The sequence below is a fragment of the Muscardinus avellanarius genome, assembly GCF_963383645.1.
Source record: "Muscardinus avellanarius genome assembly, chromosome: 15".
Lineage (NCBI taxonomy): Eukaryota > Metazoa > Chordata > Mammalia > Rodentia > Gliridae > Muscardinus > Muscardinus avellanarius.
In genome coordinates, this window is record NC_137801.1 from 14,848,561 (window position 1) to 14,871,955 (window position 23,395).

General features: G+C 39.6%; 1 protein-coding gene across 2 annotated transcripts in view; it reads right to left on the reverse strand.

Moving 5' to 3' along the window:
- WDR35 (WD repeat domain 35) overlaps positions 1-23,395 on the reverse strand; it is a gene marked incomplete at both ends in the record, with an annotated part of 65,427 nt that overhangs the window by 26,217 nt on the left and 15,815 nt on the right. The window contains 8 exons of one of the 2 annotated variants that reach the window (XM_080711103.1): positions 838-907; positions 1,411-1,555; positions 11,091-11,151; positions 11,789-11,821; positions 15,712-15,897; positions 18,668-18,793; positions 21,877-22,022; positions 22,136-22,301. In XM_080711103.1, coding sequence (XP_080567229.1) covers positions 838-907; positions 1,411-1,555; positions 11,091-11,151; positions 11,789-11,821; positions 15,712-15,897; positions 18,668-18,793; positions 21,877-22,022; positions 22,136-22,301 — 933 coding nt within the window. The remainder of the gene's footprint in view (positions 1-837; positions 908-1,410; positions 1,556-11,090; positions 11,152-11,788; positions 11,822-15,711; positions 15,898-18,667; positions 18,794-21,876; positions 22,023-22,135; positions 22,302-23,395) is intronic. The other variant, XM_080711104.1, reaches the window with a different exon arrangement.

Below are 23,395 nucleotides of genomic sequence, written 5' to 3' on the forward strand. Positions count from 1 at the left end.
CTTAGCGGGACCCACAGCAACGTGTCCAGAGATGACAGAACAATCTAGATAGGATAGATAGATACATAGATAGATAGATAGATAGATAGATAGATAGATAGACAGACAGACAGACGGATGGATGCTGAGAGAGGAGAGGCAGTAAGTGGAAAGAGGAAAACTGTATTACCAAAAACCTTTAGATACTAAGTTTTCATAGGTATTATCCTATTAACTACTTATAGCCACCTATCACTTTAATTTTATTTTATATTTTGGTTCTGGGATTGAACCCAAGGACATTCTACCTCTGAGCTATACTCCCAGCTATATTTTATTTTTAGTCTGAAATAAGGTCTCACTAAGTTGCTGAGGCTGACTGCAAACCTGAGATCCTCCTGTCTCAACCTCCCATATATTGGGATTATAAGCATGTGCCACCACATCTGACTTCCCTTTATTTTAGTTCAAGTGTTAAAGTTATAAAAAGAGTTTTCAAAAAAAAATATACAAGAATTGCTAAAATAATATTCTATTCACTAAAAACAAATTCTTTTTCCGGTCTCAGAATTAAAATGTTTTCGCTGGGCGTGGTGGCGCACGCGTGTAATCCCTGCAGTTGGCAGGCTGAGACAGGAGGATCGAACAGGTTCGAAGCCAGCCTCCTCTGGCTTAAGAGACCCTGTTTCCAAATAAAAAATATAAAATAGGTCTGGGAGTGTAGTCCGGAGGTAGAAGGCCCCTGGGTTCCATCCCCATTACCACCAAAAAGAAAAAAAAAAAAGAAAAAAAAAAAGAATTAAAATGTTTTCAAATCTACAAATATAAACATTTGCTGCAAAAACTAAAATCACCTACCTGAATGGCTTTACTATAATCGAGTACCCCGTCCACTGATCCAGAAGGAGTATCATCAACATGATAAATTCTATAAAAAAAAATCAAAAGTTTTGACAAAGTTTGAGTAAGGGCTGCATTGTTTCACAGTCTCTAGAACAATAAAATATTAAGTGATACCGTAGAATATTGCGTTTAATATAAAAGTCAATTTTTAAAGAGTTCTTAAGGGAGCTCAATTTTATAAGGGTAGAATCCAGCAGGTATTTACTAGGTATGCGAGCAATCTGCTCCTGATGGCTGTGTCCCAAATATATCTGAACCCTGACTCATATTCCCAGTGAATTTCTTCAGGGAGTGAGAGCGAGCTCACTGTGTTCTATTAGTCAAAAGTAAATTCTAACACACGAACTTCCCCTGCCGCTTCCTAATTTCCCTCCTATCTGTATGTTTAATAAGAGTAGAGCTTAAGTGAAAATATATTTCTATTAATCAAGGCAACTAGCATTTCCCAAGCAGGACAATGTATAATTAACTCTGTCTGATTTCAATGTGATATGGTTCAGGTATTAAAGTATATACCAAAAGAGGTACCTTTCTCGCCCTTCTTTCCGAGACCGTGTGATTTGATTAACTTCCAAGGCTGTGAGCTTCTTTGCCACACGATATTGCCAGATATAAAATGCTTCCTTGGAAGCTGCTATCACATGGGTTTTGGTCATTGCAACAAATAATGGTACTATTAAAAGAAAATTAGAGTGATTGTTATGATGGCGTAGAATCACAGAATGTGCCCCAAAGCACTTGGGTATGACTGAGTCCAACTCCTCATTTTTTACAGACAATAGCCCCACAGTTTCAAAATACTCAGTCTCTCAAATCAGAAAATAATCAAAAGCTCATAACTATATAAAAATGCTACTAACTCAGAATGGATCAAAAGCCTAAATGCAAGTGCTAAAACCACAAGACTCTTAAAAGAAATCTTGGAATTAAATCTGTTTCCTTGGATTAGGAAACAGCTGGTGTCTTAGATAGGACAATAAAGCAAAAGCAGAAAAAGAAAAAGCAAATAAAAGGGCTCCATCAAAATCAAAAACATGTGTAATTCAAAGAATACCATCAAGAAAGTAGAAAAGCAGCCAATGATGGCATGTGCCTGTAATCCCAGTACTTGAGAGGCTGAGACAGGAGGATGGCAGGTTTGAGGCCAGCCTCAGCGACTGAGGCCTTCAGCAACTTAGTGAGAGCCTATTTCAAAATAAAAAATAGAGCAGAGGGAGTACCCTGGAGGTAAAATGTCCCTGAGTTCAATCTCCTGTACTGAAAAAAAAAAGAAAGTGAAAAAACAATCCACAGAATGGGAGAAAATATTCAGAATCCTATATCTGATAAGGAATTGTATGTAAAGTATATAAAGAACATCTACAATTCAATCCTAAGATGAATAACGCAATTAGGTGAGCAAAGGATCTGAAGAGACTCTTGAACGAAGATTTTATTTATTTAATTTGTGTGTGTACTGGGGTGGGGAGTACTTGGGATTGTCCCAGAATGTTCTACCTTTGAGCTACCTACCCCCAGCCCTATTTTTTGTTTTGTTTGTTTGTTTCATTTTGAAACAAGGTCTCACTAAGTTGCTGAGAGCCTCACTAAATTGCTGCGGTTGGCTTCCAACCTGTGATCCTCTGTCTCGGCTTTCCAAGTACTAGGATTATAGGCTTGCACCACCGCACCTAGATCATGAAGCAAATAAAAGATGGCCAACATTATTGGCCATTAGGGAAATGCAAATCAGAAACGCAAAGGAGATACAACTTTACCCCCTCTAGGACAGCTAGAATCAAAACATCAGACAACAACAACTCTTAACAAAGGATGTGGAGACACGGTGGGAATGCAAAATCCACACTGGAAAACAGTTCCAAAGCTGCTGCTGAAAATTTTAAATACAAATATATTATATGCTCTAGCAATTCGACTTCCAGATACATACCCAAGAGAAATTAAAATATATACCCACACAAAAACTCATACACAAATGTTCATGACAGCATTATTCATAATAACCAAAAACAAAGAGCTCAAACGCCTATCAACTGCTGAGTAATGAGCAAGACGTGTCCCCTGTTCTTGCTCTCCAGGACCAGTAAGAGCACGGTTCAGTAATGATCTTTTCCCCTGACTTCATATGTCTTATATTCTCACTGTAACTTAGAATAGAAAAATTTTCCAAGTTCCTTCCCAATTTAGAAATATATGTATATATGTATGCATATACATATTTCATTACTAGGGATAAAATCCAGGGGCATTCGACCTCCGAGCTACACCCCCTGCCCTATTTTTTATTCTTTATTTTGAAACAAGGTCTCACTGAGTTGCAAAGGGCCTCACTAAGTCACTGAGGCTGTCCGCGAACCGCAATCCTCCTGTCTCAGCCTCCCAAGTGCTGGGATGACAAGCATGCGCCACCACGCCTGGCTGGAATATTTTCTTTTAAACATATAATTTTTCATCTGTTCCATCTCTTAGAGAACATTTAATTGAGCTTTTACTGTGTATTTGTTTATGAAGTCGACAGTCTCATCAAATACAATTATGAATTAAAAAGGCAAAGATTAAATTAGTAAAATAACTTGCCCATGGTCACAAAACACAAAAGCAACAAGATTAAACACACACATTCACACGGAAGACACAAAAGCTAAAGTATTCCCCAATAAAAGGTCGTTTTAGTCCATGTTTTCTAAATTCAAAAATAATAAAAACAGCCTGAAATGTGATTTTTCTATTTGCAATTACTACGCAAAGCAGTCATTAATATGTCCAGCATAAAAAATTATGTTAATAGGAAAAACCATTTCTGGAGTTCTTGCCACAGTCTAAATAAAGGACTAAATAAAGGCAGAGAATTAGAAGCTATATAAAGAAATTAGTCTGATGATACAGTGTTGAGTAAATTAACAACTTGAAAGTTCAAAATCAAGAAGTTTTATGTACTAAATAACTCAGTAGAACTGAGTCATATTTAAATTTTCATTTTCATCACAATCGTCAAGATTCTTTTTTGCATTCAAAATACGTAGTGTAAGAACCTCCAGAGGGAGCTCAAAGCCTTTTGGGGAAACAACAGCCAGGAATGGGGAATGGCAGCTCTGCCTCCAGGGGGCGCTCGTGTCAGGCCGGGGCTCTAGACTTACCCTGACTTCCCTACTAAATTCTAAAAGTTTTGCTGAATATTCCGTAAGTTCCACCACAAATTCTCTGATGTTGGCTCGTTATGATTTGAAGTAAGTTTTCATACCTTTTCTGCTTTCTAATAAAACATAATTTTTTCAAAGAACATAAAAGCATTTTTCCAAACAATGTTTAGCCACATTATAAATTATGCTCATATTCTTTCTCTTTGATACATCCCAAATGCAAGCGTTTACCGCAAACCTAATTCAAAATAAAGATGGTAGCTGTTTAAGGTAAAAGATTCCAGTATGCAAGTCACAGGTACTTGCTAACTGCAGCATTGGGCAAATTATTTTTCTCTTGGAACTTCAATCTATTTATAGTAAATTGAAAAGAAAAATAATGCCAACCCTAAAGAGCTGTTTCAAGGTTTAAAAGGGAAAATAGATATAAAGCAAAGCACAGTATATGGCATACAGTAAATACTTAATAACTTTAAAAGCCAATATTTACTCATTTGAAATCTTCTAAATACATTAGGTCTATTAACTCACAACCACCACATATGGCAGGCATTATTATTCCATTTAGCCAATGAAGAAGCCGAGACATGAAATAGTTAAATTTGTTTATGGCATATACTAGAAAGTGGCAGAGCTGGACACAAACCCAGTCAATCTCCATAACCCAGGCGTTTAGCCACTATGCACACGTGCTGCCCCTCATCGATAGGGAGTATTGGGCATGGCTGCTAATCTGGGTTATGCTTTATTATCTACGTAAACTTTTATAATGCCACTATATACAAACTCTCCAGTCAATAAAATATATATACAAATATATCTGAAATACACTTTTTTGTGGTTCTGGGGGTGGAACCCAGGGGCTTTCTACCTCTGGGCTACACTCCCAGACCTATTTTATATTTTATTTTGAAACAGGGTCTCACTAAGCTTCTAAGAGCCTCACTACGTAGCTGAAGCTGGCTTCGAACCTGCGTGATCCTCCTGTCTCAGCCTCCCAAGCACTGGGATTACAAGCATGTGCCACCACGCCCAGCTTCTGAAATATACTTTTTAAGATTTATATATACCAGGTGTGGTGGCACATGCTTATAATCCCTGTGCTTAGGAGGCTGAGACAGGAGGATCACACAGGTTCGAAGTCAGCCTCAGCTACTTAGTGAGGCTCTCAGTAACTTAGTGAGACCCCGTTTCCAAATAAAATATAAAATAGGCCTGGGAGGATAGCCCGAAGGTAAAAAGCCCTGGGGGGGTTCCAACCCCAGTACCACCAAAAAAAAAAAAAAAAAGATATAGATAGATATCTTAAAAAGTATACATTATTTCCAACAAAATATATTTATTGATGTTTTGCTAAATAATTATTAAATATATTCCAGACTTCCGGGAAGATGGCGACCGAGAAAAGCGGGGCTTAAGAGCCCCGCTAACAACAAATCTCCATTACCACAAAATCAGCGCCTTTCACCAGTGAAACAAAAAATCACCAGGCTCCAGAGAGAAAGCGGACTGAGAACAGAGCCACAGAGGAGATAACCGGCCTTGCGCCCGAGGACACGGCAGACAAGGCAGCAGCGCCATACTGCCTGAGGCACCGGCGAATTCACGGGACGGCTACAGCAAGCCGAGGTGAGCCACTGCGGAACAGCTAGGCGGGATTTCTCCGCGCAGAGGGCATCTAAAGCTCCCAGTGGCCGAGCTCAGCACACGCTGCAGGGATTCAGAGTAGAAATCAAAATCAAGAAGAAAAACGCCAGCCCCATAGCCGAGGGCGTAGCAGTGGTGCCATATTGCCATCGGCGGCAGCAGCAGCGAATCCAGCGAGGCCAGTACAGCTACATCTGCGTACTCAAGAACAGTGAGTCAAATTGCGGGCCACAGAGGAGAAATCCCAGTACTGTACTCCCTGGGACTTGACCCAGTGGGGGAGGGGCGGTGGCAGAGATATCACACCATAGGAGAACGTGCAACCTGGCACCCCCCACAGTCTAAAGCAGCCTCAATCGACTCTCTGGGTCGGAGACTCTGTGATAAAACCCAGTAAAGGAGTAGTGGGGTCCGAGATACTACTGACTCGAGATCCAGAACACCTTAAGGGAAGTCATAGTGACCCAAGGGAAGAACCCAGAGAAGGCACAAACATCGGAAATCATGAGAAAGAGGAATAATACTGGAGCAATTAATGCCCACAACCCCACAACATCAGAACCCGATAAAACAGAAAATCAGAGATTTCTAGAAGACCAAATCAGGAAAATAACTGTAGAAATAATAGAGGTGCTTCGAAAAGAACTCAGAGAGAGCCAAAAAGAGATAAAGGATGCAATTAATGAAGTAAAGGCCGCAATTCAAAGCACAAACAACCGATTAGAACACATGGAGAACAGAATCTCGCTCTTAGAAGATGAGCAGTCCAAAAATGAACTCATAGTTTCTAATCTAGAAAAAAATATCCGACAGCAGGAATCTGATATTGAAGAAATATGGGCCCATTTTAAGAGAGCTAACCTAAAAATAATTGGAATAGAGGAGGGAAAAGAAAGTGAAACCAAAGGGATTAACAATCTCTTCAAAGAAGTAATAGCAGAAAATTTTCCAAACATAGAGCAAGAGGTTGATACAAAGGTCCAGGAAACTTACAGAACTCCCTTTAGACAGGATGGGAGAAGAGGATCCCCACGCCACATAATTGTCAAAATGACCAATGTGGAAGCCAAGCAGAGAATCTTACAGGCAACAAAAACAAAGGGCCAAGTGACATTCAGAGGCAAACCAATTAGAATCACTCCAGACTTCCCAAACCAAGTCATGAGAGACAGAAGGGCTTGGAGTAACATATTCCAAACTCTGAAAGAAAACAACTTCCAGCCAAAAATTTCCTACCCAGCAAAACTTTCTATCAAATTAGATGGAAAAATAAGAAGCTTCCACGACAGACAGAAACTGAAGGAATTTATGTCTTCAAAACCAGCACTAGAGAAAATACTCAAAGAGATTAACTACAAAGAAGAAATAGGTAACACACACCAGAACCAGAGAAACAAGAGTTTCCATCCAACAGACAATTAAGATTGGTTATCTGTGGAGATTCATTATTTATGTTAGTCTTTTACCTATCTCTAAATGGTATTGTTTGCCTTTATTGTTGTTAATTTTTAGGATTTCTAGTTGGAATATTAATATACCTTCAGATATAGCATTTGGAAATATTTTATCCCATTCTATTAGTAACTGTTAACTCTGTTTACATTGTCTTTGGATATACAATTTTTTTTTTATTTTTTAGGGAGTCTTTATACTCCTCTGTTGCCTGTGCCATTGAAATCATAACCAAGAAATCACTGCCAATTTCAATGTTGTGAGGTTTTATGACCCAGATTTTCTCCTAAAAGTTTATAGTCTTAAGATTTATATTTAGGTCTATTATCTATTTTGAGTTAATATTTGTATATGGGATTAGGTAAGGGTCCAATTTTATTCTTTTCCATGTAATTATTATTTTTTAACAATATTTAGTTAAAAGATTATCATTTTCACCACCAAATGTTCGTGGAAACCTTGTCAAAAATAACTTGACAATATAGGGAAGAATTTAGGTCTAGGCTTTTATTTAACTCCAATGGTTTATATATCTGCCTTTAGAATAGTACTACACTGTTTCAATTATTGTAGCTTTATATGGTTTGAAATCAGAAAATATATATCTTCTAGCTTTGTTCTTTTTCAAGATCGTTTTGGGTATCTAGAGCCCATATTCCATATTAGGATAGATTTTTTTCTGAAAAATATATATATAAATATATGATAGTTTCACCTAAAAAATAGAAAAAATATTCTCTGGTAAGAAAGAAAGCAAAAAGAAATATTGAAATGTTATCTTTAAGTCATCAAAAGCTTGGTATCAGACAAATGAAACTGTTATGTGAGATTATCATTTTTAATTTTGGATAAATTGCCATAATACTAGATGTCAACTACTAAGCCAAGCATGGGAGGGAGGGATAGGGAGAGAATGGGGTGGGGATTGGGTGGGGGCTGACTGGGAAAAGTGTGCATGTATGTCTACAAAAGTATGTATCCTACTATGATGTATGAATACAGTGCACCAATAAAAAAATATATATATATATATTCCATATGCTTCATAAACCTTTTTTTTTTTTTTTTTTTTTTTTGGTGGTGGTACTGAGGATGGAACCCAGGGTCCTTCTACCTCCAGGCTACACTCCCAGACCTATTTTATATTTTATTTGGGAACAGGGTCTCTTAAGCCAGATAAGGCTGGCTTCGAACCTGCGCGCTCCTCCTGTCTCAGCCTCCCAAGCGCGGGGATTACAAGCGTGCACCACCACGCCTGGCTCTTCATAAACATATCTTATGGGCCCAAACATTTATTATGGGTCCAGCACAGTGTTAGGAATTGGGGATAGACAAATTAACTAAACATAGATCTTTAAAAAGCCTAGAGTCTAGAGGGGAAGACAGACATGTAAATCAATAATCACAGTGCAGGATAAGATATTTGGGTTGAAGTACACCAAAGATATTCGAAGGAGCACCGAAATAGGACACCCAAACCCAAAACATTCTGGACCACGGGACGCCACAAACCACACTCCGTAACACCGTGTAAAGCTCTTTAAAAAGTCTCTACAGAGACAGATAGTCAGGAGGAAGAATATAAAGCAAAACTAAAGCAACAGGTTCCAGAATAGTATCAGCCACACATGCTTTTTGTTGGTGGTGGTTTCCAGGCCTCATGAAAATCTGGCACAGAAACTTTAAAAAGAAACTTTACAGGCTATGTATGAAACAAAAACGCTCAGTCTTTGCCTGTGTTTGCCGCAGGGCAGTGAAAGGGCTGCTTGTTACCTTTCAGCCAGCAAGGCTGCAAAAAGGAGTCTTGAGGCTCAAACACGCAAACAGTCATACCCTCAAGTATTTGCCATTTTAGGAAGGGGAGGGTTTACATTGAGCTTATTTTTAACACCGTCTGGCTGGGCATAACGGCACATGCCTGTAGCCCTAGCTATGTGGGAGACTGAAGTAGAAGGATGCCAAGTTCGAGGCCAGCCCGAGCAAGACCCTGTCTGAAAAGAAAAAATAAGAAGGGCTGGGAATGTAGCTCAGTGGTAGGATGTGCCCTGGGTTCAATCCCCAGTATGCAAGGAAAAAGGAAAGTCTCCTTGAGATGAAAAGTCCTTTGAAGCTAATCTTATCATCATGAGTCTATGTTAAAACTTTTTATATTAAAAGAGAAAGAATAAGCCGGGCATGGTGGCACAGGCTTGTAATCCCCGCGCTTGGGAGGCGGAGACAGGAGGATGGCGCAGGTTCGAAGCCAGCTGCGCTGGCTTAGGAGACCCTGTTTCAAAATATAAAATAGGTCTGGGAGTGTAGCCTGGAGACAGAAGGGCTTTCAGGAACCCCAGTACCACCAAAAAAAAAAAGAGAAAGAATATAATCTAAAGGTTGACAGAATTTATTCCTTAGAGACAGTTATGCTTATGCTCCCAATAAATAAGATACTTATGACAATCTGTAGTACTTTAAGCTAAATCTTCTAAAAACAAACACTAACCTATGTATAGATGTAAGTGTGTGTATATATAGATATATGTGAACATATACCTAAGTAACAATGAATATAAAAAGGAAGCTGAAATGTTCCACTATATCAAAGTGAGTTACCAAGACCCTAAGCGTGGAAGACCGAGTCTTTGAGCCAGTAAATGGTTTTCATATTTTCTTGTATCTCTCAAGCAGCTTTGCAAATATTTGGAAGGCAACTTTAACATTTGACTGTTTAGAATTCCCACGCTGAAAAAAAAAATTCCTAGTTCTCAGCATCAAAAAGTAGTTCGATAGGTTTTCAAATGCTTCAACTAAATAATTTTCGTCCTATCATATCCAACACACTACCATACAGTTTAAAAGAAAATGGTTACTTTTAGAACTTAGAATGAAAGGACAACAAAATATGTGTTAATGATTGTGTGTGTGTGTGTGTGTGTGTGTGGTACTGGGGATGGAACCCAGGGGCTTTTTTACCTCCGGGCTATACTCCCAGACCTATTTTTATATTTTATTTGGAAACAGGGTCTCACTAAGTTGCCGAGAGCCTCACTAGGTAGCTTTGAACCTGCGCGATCCTCCTGTCTCAGCTTCCCAAGCGCGGGGATTACAAGCATGCGCCACCACGCCTGGCTCTTTGTTAATGATTTTTAACAAACTTCTTCGAATGAGATTTGGAATTTTTTAATGGGTCGCTCTCATAGCTATTGCGCAGAGCAAAGGGTAAAACTAAAGTAACAAATATGCTCTGAAAAAGTGGGGACATTTTTTAAGCTGTCCCTGTTAAGAGACTGATTTTATTAGAAAACTCCGGAAAAGGCAAACTCAATTTTATGAGTAGCTAAAGTGTTTTTATGGCAGAGAGGTATTTACAAGCAGTTTATTAATAATAAAAGTGATTCAATAGCAAAATTCTTTCTATGGTCCTTAGTTTATTACATTCCAAATCATTATGTTGCGTACCAATTCCCGTGCAATTATATTTCCCATTTAAAGCAAATGATGGCAATTATGAAAGTATTACAGATCTTAGATACAGTAACCTTAAAATTTATTATCTTACCTAGGATGCTTTTGGGAATCAAATGGGTATTAATTGCTGGGAGTGGTGGCGCACGCTTGTAATCCCTGCGCTTGGGGGCGGAGACAGGAGGATCGCACAGGGTCAAAGCCAGCCGCGCGCGCTGGCTTAGGAGACCCTGTTTCCAAATAAAAATGTAAAAATAGGTCTGGGAGTGTAGCCCAGAGGTAGAAGGGCTTTCAGGAACCCCAGTACCACCAAAAAAGAAAAAATAAATAAATAAATAAATAAATAAAGGGTGTTAATAATTCTACCATGAGAACAGGTATAATCTGGCAGCGGACCTGCCAGCCAGGAAGTCTGGCCATCTTCACTTTAGAGAACACCACTCTAATTAATGCCACTGTTAGGTTTTTAAATTAGAGTTACAAATAAAATCTGAGTGTAGGAGAAATCAATAAACACTTCCTTACCAATGTCGATGTATTTAGGATCCAAAGGCGTGCCAATCGAGTTACAAAGAACTAGCACAAACTGTGGACAAATCAAACGAAATTATCAGGATGCCTGCTTATGACTAGTAAAGGAAATACGCTTTCTATATATCATGCTTATCTTTCCCAGTTCCAATCTCTAACTGGGAAATCACTGATGAAACTGGGAAGTCATTGGGGAAACACTGATGAAACCGTTAGGTGTGAAGAACAGCAGACAAAAAGAAAGATAATCTACAACACAAACTACTAAACAATATATCAACTAAAAGTTAAACCGAGGCTGATTTCTCAATATAATGGAATACCCTGGATTTTAGTAGGATATTTTATTTCATTTTATTTGTACTGCGGATGGAAGCCAGGGGCATTCTACCTCCAAGCTACACCCTCAGCCTTATTTTATTTTTATTTTGAAACAGAATCACTCTAGGTTGATCAGAATCTCACTACTTGCTGAGGCTGTCAAACCTGCAATCCTCCCGTCTCAGCCTCCCAAGTATTGGGATTAGAGGTGTGTGCCACCACACTCAGCTTTATAGGAGATGTCTTAGAAACACAAGTACACTGGCTACTTTTCATCATTTATACTTCTAAAATGCTTGCCCAGCTATAACATTAAAACTCATTTTTATCCTATTATAACCAGCTGATTAAGAGCTAACTAAATTTGTTACCGTGGCACCAAATGTCTCCATCTCATTCTCCTCCTTTGAAGCAATATTTAAATGACATGAGAAATTCAAAAAAGATTCAGTTAATTCAGAAAACATATAATCCAACCTAGTAAAAACAGCTACCAATAGCTAATACTAGGAAGATAACCAAACACAATGCACATTTTGCATCATTTTGTCTAAAATGATAATTCCATTTTTCTTTTACTGTATCTGGCACTAATAATAATACTATTCTACTTAGATGTTTGCCTCACCAGAATAACTTCAAATAAACCAATTCTCTGTGTGTTATTTACATCTGACTTTTCAGCACCTCAATTAAAACTTGCTTAATTACATAAGTATAAGTGATTAAAAAAAGGACATAGAAAATCACAATTTACCTTGCTACTACTTAAAATAAGTTTATTTATTGCCACAAAATAGCATAAGTTGTATTTTTAATTTACTTCTCATTTTTATCAGTTATACAAGTTTACATTTCCAAGAGTCAAATAATTTCATAAGACTTCTTACTGAAACACCATCCCCCTATCTTCCCATTTCTCACTCCCTTCAAACATCCTTTAGCTATTATTATTATTATTTTTTTTTTTTTGGTGGTACTGGGGGTGGAACCCAGTGGGGGGTGGATCCCACTGGAGGTGGAGGCTTTTCTACCTCCAGGCTATACTCCCAGACCTATTTTATATTTTAATTGGAAACGGGGTCTCACTAAGTAGCTGAGGCTGTCTTCTAACCTGCGCGAGCCTCCGGTCTCAGCCTCCCAAGTGCGGGGATTACAAGCGTGCGCCACCACGCCCGGCTGTCCTTTTGCTCTTTACCTCCAGGAATCTACTGTTTATAGCACTGCTTCTTCTTTTTTTTTAATCTAGTGCTTGTCTACTGCCTTCCCACTATGAAGGACCAGTATTTAGCTTTCTTCATCGCCTTTCCATCCCCCTGTCACAAAGAAGCACACTTCCATCCCTCCATCTTCCCATTTCTAATGTAATTTTGTCAGATCAGAATTTAGGATTGGATATGTTTACTATGCTGCAATAAAATGGTTTCTTTATTTTAAAGACCTCAGTGATCACATTATTTTGGCTCTGTAACTATTATAGCTCAGGTGTCGTGTATACCATGATTAATTTTCCTTTGAAGAATATTTTGCTTTCCCTGCAATTTATAATTATCTTTCTTTTCTCTCTGCTTAGTTTTCTATGTACCTTTTACTAACCCAAATCCTCAATTACCGACCAGTTCAATATATCTCCTCTCAAAAGGTTCAAATATACTAGGTATTCGAGTGACTGTATCCTTTTCAACTTCTTCTGGAACATTCTGCCCTCTGTCAGGGCCTCCTTGGGCGTGCTGGAGCCACCAGCGGGTACCAGCCTTCCCTGGGAGGCCGTGCTCCTGCTCTTCCTCCATCTTGATCTACTCCTCATTCTGGTTGGCAGAATCCTGAAGTTAGGGAATCATGGATGGTGCATTTTCTCATGACCCTGCACGTTTGAGAGTCTGTATTCTATCCTCACATTTAATTGATTTGCTTAAGATAAAAAGTTCTAGGATGAAAAAGCATTTTCCTTCAAAATTCTGAAGGCGATTCTCCAAAGTCTTGCAGTTGGCATTAATCAAGTATCATCGCGACTCGTCTTGTGAAATCTGTTTTTGTTTCATTTTGCTCTGAAACCTTCTTTTTAATCCCTACTGTTCTGAAATGTCACAATCATGTGTTTTGATGTGAAAGCACTAGTATTCACTGAGCGAGGCTCTTCCAGTGCAGAATCCCAAGGGAAGCTTACATCTGAGGACTGTTTTCCTCAGATTTAGTCGTCTCCATTTTGCCTGTGGAGGGCTCTCAGAACTATCATTCAAATACCAAATATCTAGGCTATTCCTCTAGTGTTCTTCTTCTATACTTTCCATTTCTTGTCTTTTTGCTTCACTTTACTGGTGTCTTCATTCCTTTTATTTCCTAACTCTTCTGTCGATTTTTCAGCATGGTTATATTTATAATTTCCAAAATGTTTTTTCTCTAGAGTACCCTTTTCTCACTTTATGGATGGGAACCTCTTCACTCTCTGAGAACAATGGCTATTCTTTAGAAAGGCTGGTGCCTTTGAAGTGTTCTTGCAAAGTCTCTGTTTCCTCCAATTTCTTCTCTTTCTATTTGTGTTGATTTTTGGTGTCTGTTAAATTCAGTGTGTCCCTCAAGTGTCTGAGTATCCTGGTCCACCTGCTGTATCAAAGTGGGATGCTAAAAGCTGTTTGGAACCTACGTGCCCTTGCATGAGCCTCACTGACCGCGCCTTTCCTGTGAGCTCATCGGGCAAGGCTGTTTTTCTTGGGGATTCCATTCTCAGGGCCATTACAGGTCTTTTCTTAGCAGCTGATCAGATTCTCCAGGGCAGGCTCTTCCAACCTGCGCCCTCAAAGCTCTGCGCTCAGCTCCCAGGGCTCTAAGGACCAAGTGGGAAGAGAAGACTGGGGGTAACACTGAGTCAGAAACTTTTCGTTGACTTGTCCAGTCTTCAGCTGAGTTCTTCCACCCTTCCGTGACCCTCCCTGGAGGCTAAACTCCAGTCTCAACACGTGGCAGTGGGGTGCTGCCGTGGGCTCACTCTATGGGAAAAGATCTCCACGTCTGCATCTTTCAATGCTTCTTTGCAGTTTTCTCTTTCCTGCATCATCTCTGGTGCTTCCAGACGACCACTGGCTGCCTCTCTGCTTCCTCCGTGAAAGGTCTGTGGTTCAGCTTTCTTAGGTCTGCTACAGTAATCACCACTATGCAACTACTATCTCACTCCAAAATTCTGTTGCCACTTCCTTTCCCTTTCTGGTCCCTCTGGGATTGTGACTTTTAAAAAAAATATACCTTTAATGCTGTTTTAGTGAATTTCAGGAGAGAACAAAGCCATATGTGGCTATTCAAATAACTCAAAATTTAATGGGATAAAATAAGTTATAAACCAGCCAAAGACACTGGTAGTCCTGTTTTAGATTATTTGCATACTCTTGCAAATATTTAAAGTGTTAGTATACTTTTTAAAAAGATACTATCTGTATTCTTTATTTTATTTCATGACATAATGATTTAAGGTAATATAAATCCAAATAAAAGTAGATTTCTCGATGTCAAAAGCTGCTCAAACTGTTAGAGTCATTGTTTCATAATTTCTACAGCATTTTTACCAGAAAACTGGATTTCTTTCTTTCTTTCTTTTTCTTTCTTTTCTTTTTTTTTTCTTTTCTTTTTTTTTTTTTTTTTTTTTCCTTGTGGTGCTGGGGATGGAACCCAGAGGCTTTCACCTCCGGGCTACTCCCAGACCTATTTTCTATTTTATTTGGAAACAGGGTCTCACAAGTTGCTGAGAGCCTCACTAAGTAGCTGAGGCTGGCTTTGAACCTGTGTGATCCTCCTGTCTCGGCCTTCCAAGTACTGGAATTACAAGTGTACACCACCACACCTGGCTTCCTTCCTTCTTTCTTTAATTCATTCCTTCCTTCCTTTCTTTCTAGCTTGTGGAATTTTAACTCAGAAAAGGAATGTGGTATTTTAAATGTCTTTCAGATACAAAAGCTTTAGTACTGAGCCAGTCAATGTGAACTACCAATGATTAGCTGATCACAGAAAAACATACATCAGGGGACACCAAAGTAATAGTCACAAAGCACATAATTTTCAAAAAAAGTTGCAGAGGGCCTCACTAAGTAGCTGAACAGCGATCCTCCTGCCTCAGCCTCCAGAATACTGAGATTGCAAGCAGGTGCCACCACGCCCAGCTCCAAAACAACCTAGACAGACGTGGCCAATACCTGAGGGTTTGCTCTACTTGCCAGTGCGCAAGCCGTGCCTGACAAGGGAGGTAGCTAAGCCCCACTCTGCCCATTGTTAACCAACCTGCTTGAAGAAACCAAGGAATTTCTACCTGAGGATGACTTTCATCAGCCTTTGTAGCCAAAATGCAGAAATCGCCACAGGTGGTAATAGAAATGAGACTCTTCACATATTTGACATATTTTTCATTGTTTTTAGTATCCCAAAAGATAACGCAGTACTCAGGACGATCCGGTCTGGTAAATGCATAAACCACAGTGTTTGAGCAATAGCCCCACTAGGAAGAAAGAAAGCAAGAAGGGGAAGAGATGGGAGGGGAAAAACGGGAAGGAAAGACAAAGGAAGGACATTTTAGCTTGGGGGAAAATAATCATTGTTTTTACTCAAGAAATACTACATACTGGTCGTTTATCAGTGCTGACCATGAACCTTCAGCTTCACACCTATCTTTTCTCCCTAAAATAACAAAAAAAAAAAAACTCAAAGTAGCAATAAAACATTTTAAAAACAAAAGATGAGCTGCAAAAATAAGCTTAGTTTGCTTAACTGTCCTTATTTTACTGTGTAAGATTTAAGCTTCGGTAGTGAAAGTTTTCAATCATTAACAGTAGCTGCTGAGGAGGTAGAATGCCCCGGGTTCAAGTCCTAGCACCACAAAAAATCACAAATAAATAAAATAAAAATAATAGCTGCTAAGGGGTCTAGGGGCAATAGGCAGACTGGTCCCTGTCAAAATTTTAAATTCTGGGTCTGCAAGTCAAAATTCAAAAATAGATGCTTTGCCTCTTTCCCCCATCCACATTTTTCTACATAGCTTACATAAAAAAAAAAAAAAATGTGCACCTGCCCCATCTTCCTCTCTTGTAGCTGTAACTGTTCCAGTGTTTACCTCCACATCACAGTATCTACTGATTATGGACCAATACGCTTCCAGCTTCCCCTTCTGTCTGACTATCCCAGTACATTTATATATAATTTTGAATAAATCTGTACTCACTGCTGACATTATGACTTTACCATTCAAAGGTAAATTGATAGCTTTCTATACTAAGATTGCTTTTTAAAATAAACTTTAGACCTTAAAATGGTTTTAGGTTTGCAGAAAAGCTACAGTGAGTAGAGTTCATACACTCCTCATCTATTTCCCTGTTAGCATCTTACATTACCATGGCACATTTGTCACAACTGAGGAACTGAGTATTATTAACCAGAATACTATCACTAGTACAATTCACTAAACTCAAAACGTTATTGAATCTTCCTAGCTTTCCCTAATACCTTTTTTCTGTCCCAGAACCCTATTTGGATATATGACAATTAGTCAAAATGTCTCCTTGGGCTCTTTGCACAATGAGTTTCTCAGTCTTTCCGTGTTTTTCATTTGTTTTGTTGTTTGTTGGTTTCTTTTGGGTGGTACTGGGGCTGGAACCCAGGGGCAAATCAACCTCCAAGCCATACATACAGCCCTATTTTTTTAAACAGGTTCTCATCAGGTTGCTAAGAGTCTCACTACTTGCTGAGGCTATCCGCAAACCTCAATCTTCCTGTCTCAGCCTCCCAAGTACTGGGATCACAGGCGTGCACCACCACGCCGGGCTTTCCTCTGTTTCTGATGACCCTGACAGTATAGAGTACTAATGAGGTATTTTGTAGAATACCCCTCAGTTTGGGTTTGTCTGGCAATTTTTTCCCATTCTTAGGCTGGAATTATTCATTTCGAGGAAGACCACCAGGGAAGCAAAGTGTTTTTCCCTTCATGATACCCCAGGGGTGCATGATATCCGCATGTCATCACTAATCACGTTAACTTGGTTGCGTGACCACAGCAGTGCTGGCCAGGTTTCTCCAGGGTCAAGTACTTTCTTTTCCTTCCCTCCATCCTTCTACTCTTTGTAAGTTACTACATGTGGCCCACACTCAAGCGAGGCAGTGAGGGACTACGGTCTACCTCCCAGAGGGGAAGCATGGAAGTCACTTGGAATATGTATGTAAGGAAGGCCTGTTTCTCCTCTCCTGTTTGTTTATTTACATTATTTCATGTGTCAGTACTGACTCAGAGAGATTAACTCATAATTCGCGTTCTACTGAAATGCGGCACCTCTTTGTTCCTCAGATCACTCCAGCTTGGACATCAAGAGCTCTTCCAGCTGTCTGCCACGTGCCTGACTTGTCCACGTCCTTTGGTGTCCGGGCCCTTCCTGACTGTCTAGCACTGTAAGATGCTTCCGGATTATAGTTTCCTGATGTGGTCCTAGAATCAGTCGTTTCTCTAAGGGGCTTTGCCCTTTAAAGATTAAATAGATAAAACTTTTCATAACAAACAGTTTATCAGAACTTTCGCTTCAGAGCTTGGTTAGAATCAAATGTTAACTTGAAAATAAGACATTGATTAAATATTGTGTTGCGTGTCGTCATTTTCTCCTCTGGTCCATCCTCTCTCTTGAGTACTCTACTCTAAGCTCTGGAGCCTGATTTCGATGAACTCCATCACCTGGGCTACCTCGCCATCTGGGTCCTAGTTGGATTTGGCCAGTAGAGGTGGAAAGATGTGCTAAAGGATTTATTCCCCCCAAACCTCTCTGCCTGGCCATTGGCGGTGGCCATGACCCGGCTGGACAGCCCCTCTTGCATAACCGCAGTTCTAGTGGGTTCCAGGAATGTTACCCCCTTACCTGCTGTCTGGAAGAAGTGCTGCTGGCATCGCACATTCACTAAGCCCTGGGTGCCTGCATTTTCTCTCTCTTGCTGTCCCTCAATCTTGTCCATACATCTAATAAGCCCTTCAATTACTCCTGTGAATGGGCTACCAGTTTCCTGAGGAGACCCTGACTTGTAGTCATTTAATAACTACATGGTGTTCTAGAAAAATTCACTTTGCTAGTTCTAAGGTCTTCACACACACACACACACACACACACACACACACACACACACACACACACAGACTCCTTTTTGCTAGTTTCTAACGCAAAACAGCTATGAATGTAATGTAAGCTCTAACAAAATCTCTACATGAAAACACTTTATCTTATAACTGTTCTTAATACCTTATAGTCGGGTCGAATATTCGCAAAATATATAAAGGAATCAACGGCTAATGCAATCTTCAGTCCTCCTCCTTCCCAAGAGAGTGCAGACATCTGCTTCCCAGGAACTTTCAAAGTGCCCAGGTGCTGGAGAAAAAAAATAATTGTACTTAATCTAAAGTGTCACAATGAACAGATTACCAACAGACATTTCATGGAGATCAAAAGCAGTATGAAAACTATTTTGTGAAAGACTACTAATCATTTTAAAATAAATTTTTTGAATTTTTGTAAGGAAAAACATTCATATGAGTGGTGGGGGGAGAATCAATGAAGGCCGCACTTCCATTGAAGTTACATACAGACGTCAAATTACCAATGCCGATCTCGTTATCGTGTATGGGGTGGGGAGGGTGCGGGGAGGGAGCGGGAAGCTCACCAAGTACTGCATGCAAATATGTCCCTACTACCCTGAACTGCATCATGAGATAGGACTACAGTGCACCAATAAGAGTACATTTTCATATTTTAAAAGTATGCATATGGAAACAGAATTTTTTTCTTTTTACACTACTGGGGATGAAACCCAGGGGCATTCTACCTCTGAGCTACACCCTCAGCCCTATTTTTTAACTCTTTATTTTGAAACTGGGTCTCAATGAGTTGCAAGGGGGCTCACTAAGTAGCAGAGGCTGTCTGTGAACTATGATCCTCTGGTCTCAGCCTCCCAAATGTTCGGTTTACAAGCATGCACCAACACACCCAGCTGGGAACAGAAATTTATAAATTATATCCAAAGAATTTGAGAATTTGATATCAAATCTAAGATAATATATATATATGTATATATATATATGTCTTTACTTTTACATACAACTAATAAAAATACATTGTTAAATATGATACTTTTGATTAGAAGAGGCAACTCAAGCCAGGCATGGTGGCACATGCTTGTAATCTCAACACTTAGGAGGATGAGACAGGAGGATCACAGGTTTGAGGCCAGCCTCAGCAACTTAGACCCTTGGTTAACTAGCAAGACCCTGTTTCAGAATAAAAAATTAAAAAAACAGGCAGGAGGTATAACTTGGAGGTAGAATGGTCCTGGGTTCAATCCGTAGTACCCCCACAAAAAAAAAAAAGAGTCAACCCAATTTTAGAGTTGTAAAAAATAATACTTTTTAGCCAGGCATGGCACATATCTGTAATACTAGTACTTGGGAGGCTGAGACAAGAGGATCCAGGTTTGAGACCAGCATCAGAAATTTAGTGAGACCCTGTTTTATAATAAAAAATAAAAAGGCTGGAGGTGTAGCTTGGAGGTAAAATGCTCCTGAGTTCAATTCCCAGTACAAAAAAAAGTACTTTTTAGAGCTAATGGAATATTATTGTTTTCTTTTATTGGTGAAATATGATATTAGTAAACTAAATCCTGAAGTCTTGTCTCTTTTCTTTCCCTATAACCAACTAATCACCAAGCCCTAGTGCCTTTCTCCTTTCTGCTCTCCACACTCACCTCTTTCCTTGATTGATCTGTGGGAACAGCCTCCTAACTTGGACTCTTACCTTCCATCTCTTTCTGTATTCACACCCTCTACCCCCACCCCCAGACCCAATCTCTGTTCTGCTGTCACAGTTACCTTCCTGGAACAAAAAATCAGATCATATTCTTCCCTCCTTTTAAAAAAAAGTGATAATTTTTTTAAAAATATATAGCTCTCCATTATCTATACTCTATCTAGCATGTCATACAATGCTTTTGCCCCATGTGGCCAAAAACCACACCTTTGCTGAATGTCCCACTCTCCAGCCCTAACTGTGCATGTGGACCCGGGACAGAGCTACTGTGCTGCCGTTCCTTGGGCCCATTCTGTGGACCTTCTGTCTGAAACCCTCCTCTTCGTTCCCCACAAGTCCCGCATCCCTACTGTTCCTGTCTTCCTGGAGTTTCTGTTGAGAGCATTGTTAGTCATCTGCTTTGAAGTCACCTCGGTCCAGCTTGGGAGGGGCTCAAACTGCTCACCCAAGTGAGAATTGTCTGCATGCAGACAAGTTTCCAGGGACCAAATGGGACCGATAACCAGGGACCCTGACCCATAAGCCAAGACGCTGACTCCTTGTTTACCCTCTCCTTCCCTGATTCATCTGTGACTACTCTGGTGTTTCCCTGACTCACCCCATGATTGCTTTGTTATTCCCCGTGATTAATAATATCTTATAATGTTTTGGTTATAACACCCAATAAAAGTGAGATGCTAGTGGAAGGACGGCAGGAATAGAGACATCTCTCTTCTCCTGGCCTCCCCAGCTGCCATGTTGACTCCGTTGTCATTCACGTGAGAGATGACTTCTCATCAATCAATCAACATCAACGCCATCTGCTACAGTACTCCTATTCAAGTACAACTCCAATAGTGCTTCCTCACTCAGCCCTGCCTTCTTCCCTCCATGGTTCCAGAAAATTCCACAGGGAGCTCCTTGGGAGTACTCCATCGAATTCACAGTGACTTCCCTATCCCTAAAGAGAGTACTTGGTAAATGATTATTCAATAAATATGCTTGACATAAATAAATGAATTATACAATTAAATTTTCTACATGCTAACATAGTAGTTTGATGATTAAATAATGAGTAAATGAATAAAAATCTTTTTAATGTGGCCACAAATAGACACTTTTAATCTGTAGTTATTATTTGAAAGAATAGTATAATCCCCAAAATTGCCAGTACCAGTCCAATTAGCTAGGTTGGTATCCCTGTTCTTAAGCAGATATGCTCTAAAGTCAAATTTAATTTTGTTATGGTTTTAATTTCTGTCCCCTCCAAAACTCATGTTGACATTTAATAGACATTATGGCAATATTAAGAAGTGGAATTTTGCCAGGCATGGTGGCTCATGATTATAATCCCAGTACTTGGGAGGCTGAGACAGGAGGATCACAGGTTTGCGGCCAGCCTCAGCTACTTAGTGAGCCCCTCTGCAACTTAGTGAGACCCTGTTTCAAAATAAAGAATAAAAAATAGCTCAGAGGTAGAATGCCCCTGGGTTCCATCCCCAGTCCAAAAAAAAAAGTGGGGCTTTTAAGGAGGACATATAATTAGTATTTTAAGGTTACTCAAATGTCCTTAAAAGAAACCGTAACAAGTGCATACCTTTCCTCCATTCTGTCTCCCCCTCCTTACCACTAGGACTTGAAACAGGAAGAAGATAAAACCTTAACGCATTTACCTCCCCAAAAGGAGTGTAAAACTGTACGGTGTTCACTTCCTTGTCCTGAGAGAGGGCTTTCTGGGAGCCTGCCACGGCCAACACGCTGCCGGTGTGGTTCCACTGCGTACTGACCACGCACATGCCCGTGTCAATCAAGACTGGATCTAGCCAAAAAGACAACATGGTAACATACTTAGGTGAGAGGACTTGGCCTTCAGAGCCATTTTTAGATATGTTTTTAATTGTCCAATTGAAAAGAACAAAATGGCTTACTTACTTTGGTCATTCTCGTATCTCATTATTTGACATCTCCCGTTGTCAAAACAGATAGCCAGGCAAGGGCAGTCAGGCTCCACGTAGCCCTCCGTGCCGTGGTACCAGTGAATGCCCGCAATGCTGACTGCCCCGGTGACGTTCACCAGGCACTTCAGTTTCATTTTCATCTAGACAGAATGGGTTAGACTTACTATTTACATTTTAAAACAGAGCTGTAAGAATGGAATGCTACCGAAGAACGCTAAAAATCAGAACTAAAAACCTACAAGCTTGACAACTTACTGGTTTACCAGTCCAGGAAAAATCACTTACCTAACTCCCCTTTTTCCCTACATAGAAAGTGAGGATTAAAAAAAATCACCCAGAGGGCTAATTAGGTGATGTGTGCATGTATGTCTCCACCATCTTGAACCCCATTAAGATGTATGACTATAGTGCGCCAATAAAAAATAAAAATTTAAGAAAATCACCCAGTTTTTATGAGACTCAAGTGACAAGAGATAAGTAAAGTGGCATAGAAAAGTTAGCAATTTTACTTTCACTAGTGAGTAGACGTAAGTACTTTAATCTTCCCTAAAAGCAAAACTACCCTGTCAATACATCAGAGATCTATCAAAGCCTGATCTTGCAAAGGCAGAACTTTACTGCAGATGATGCTACATGACTCTACTCTATTTTAACTTCTAAAAATTGATTTTTCTCCCTTAGGGTTAAAGACTGACATTCTTTTTACAAACAGTCCCTAGTTGCTGTAAAAACGTCTTTGGTGTCTGCAGCATGTTCAGGCACCAGAAGATACTCACAAAACTCAAATTGTACATCAACCCACTCATAACCCCTCTGCTTCAATGCACTGGCACCTTGTTCCCTCCAGCTTCCAGAAAATCAGAACTAAAAGCTACACTCTAATATGCGACATTAATTTGCTTAAAAGAAACCAAGACTTGAGCAGGGCATGGTAGCAAACACCTATAATCCCAGTACATAGGAGGCTGAGACAGAGGATCACATGTTCAAGGGCAGCTTAGTAACTTAGTGAGACCTTATTTCAAAATAAAAAGTAACATAGGATTAGGGATATAGCTCAGAGACATAATACCCCTGGGTTCAGTCTGAAAGAAAAAGAAAGAGAGAGAGAGAAAGAGAAGGAGAGAAGAAAGAAAAGAAAAAAAAAGGACAGGCTGGTTTGTTTTTAATTTTAAAAATTTAGATGATTGGAAAAAATTAAAATACTGAATTAAAGACTGATTACAGAAATCAT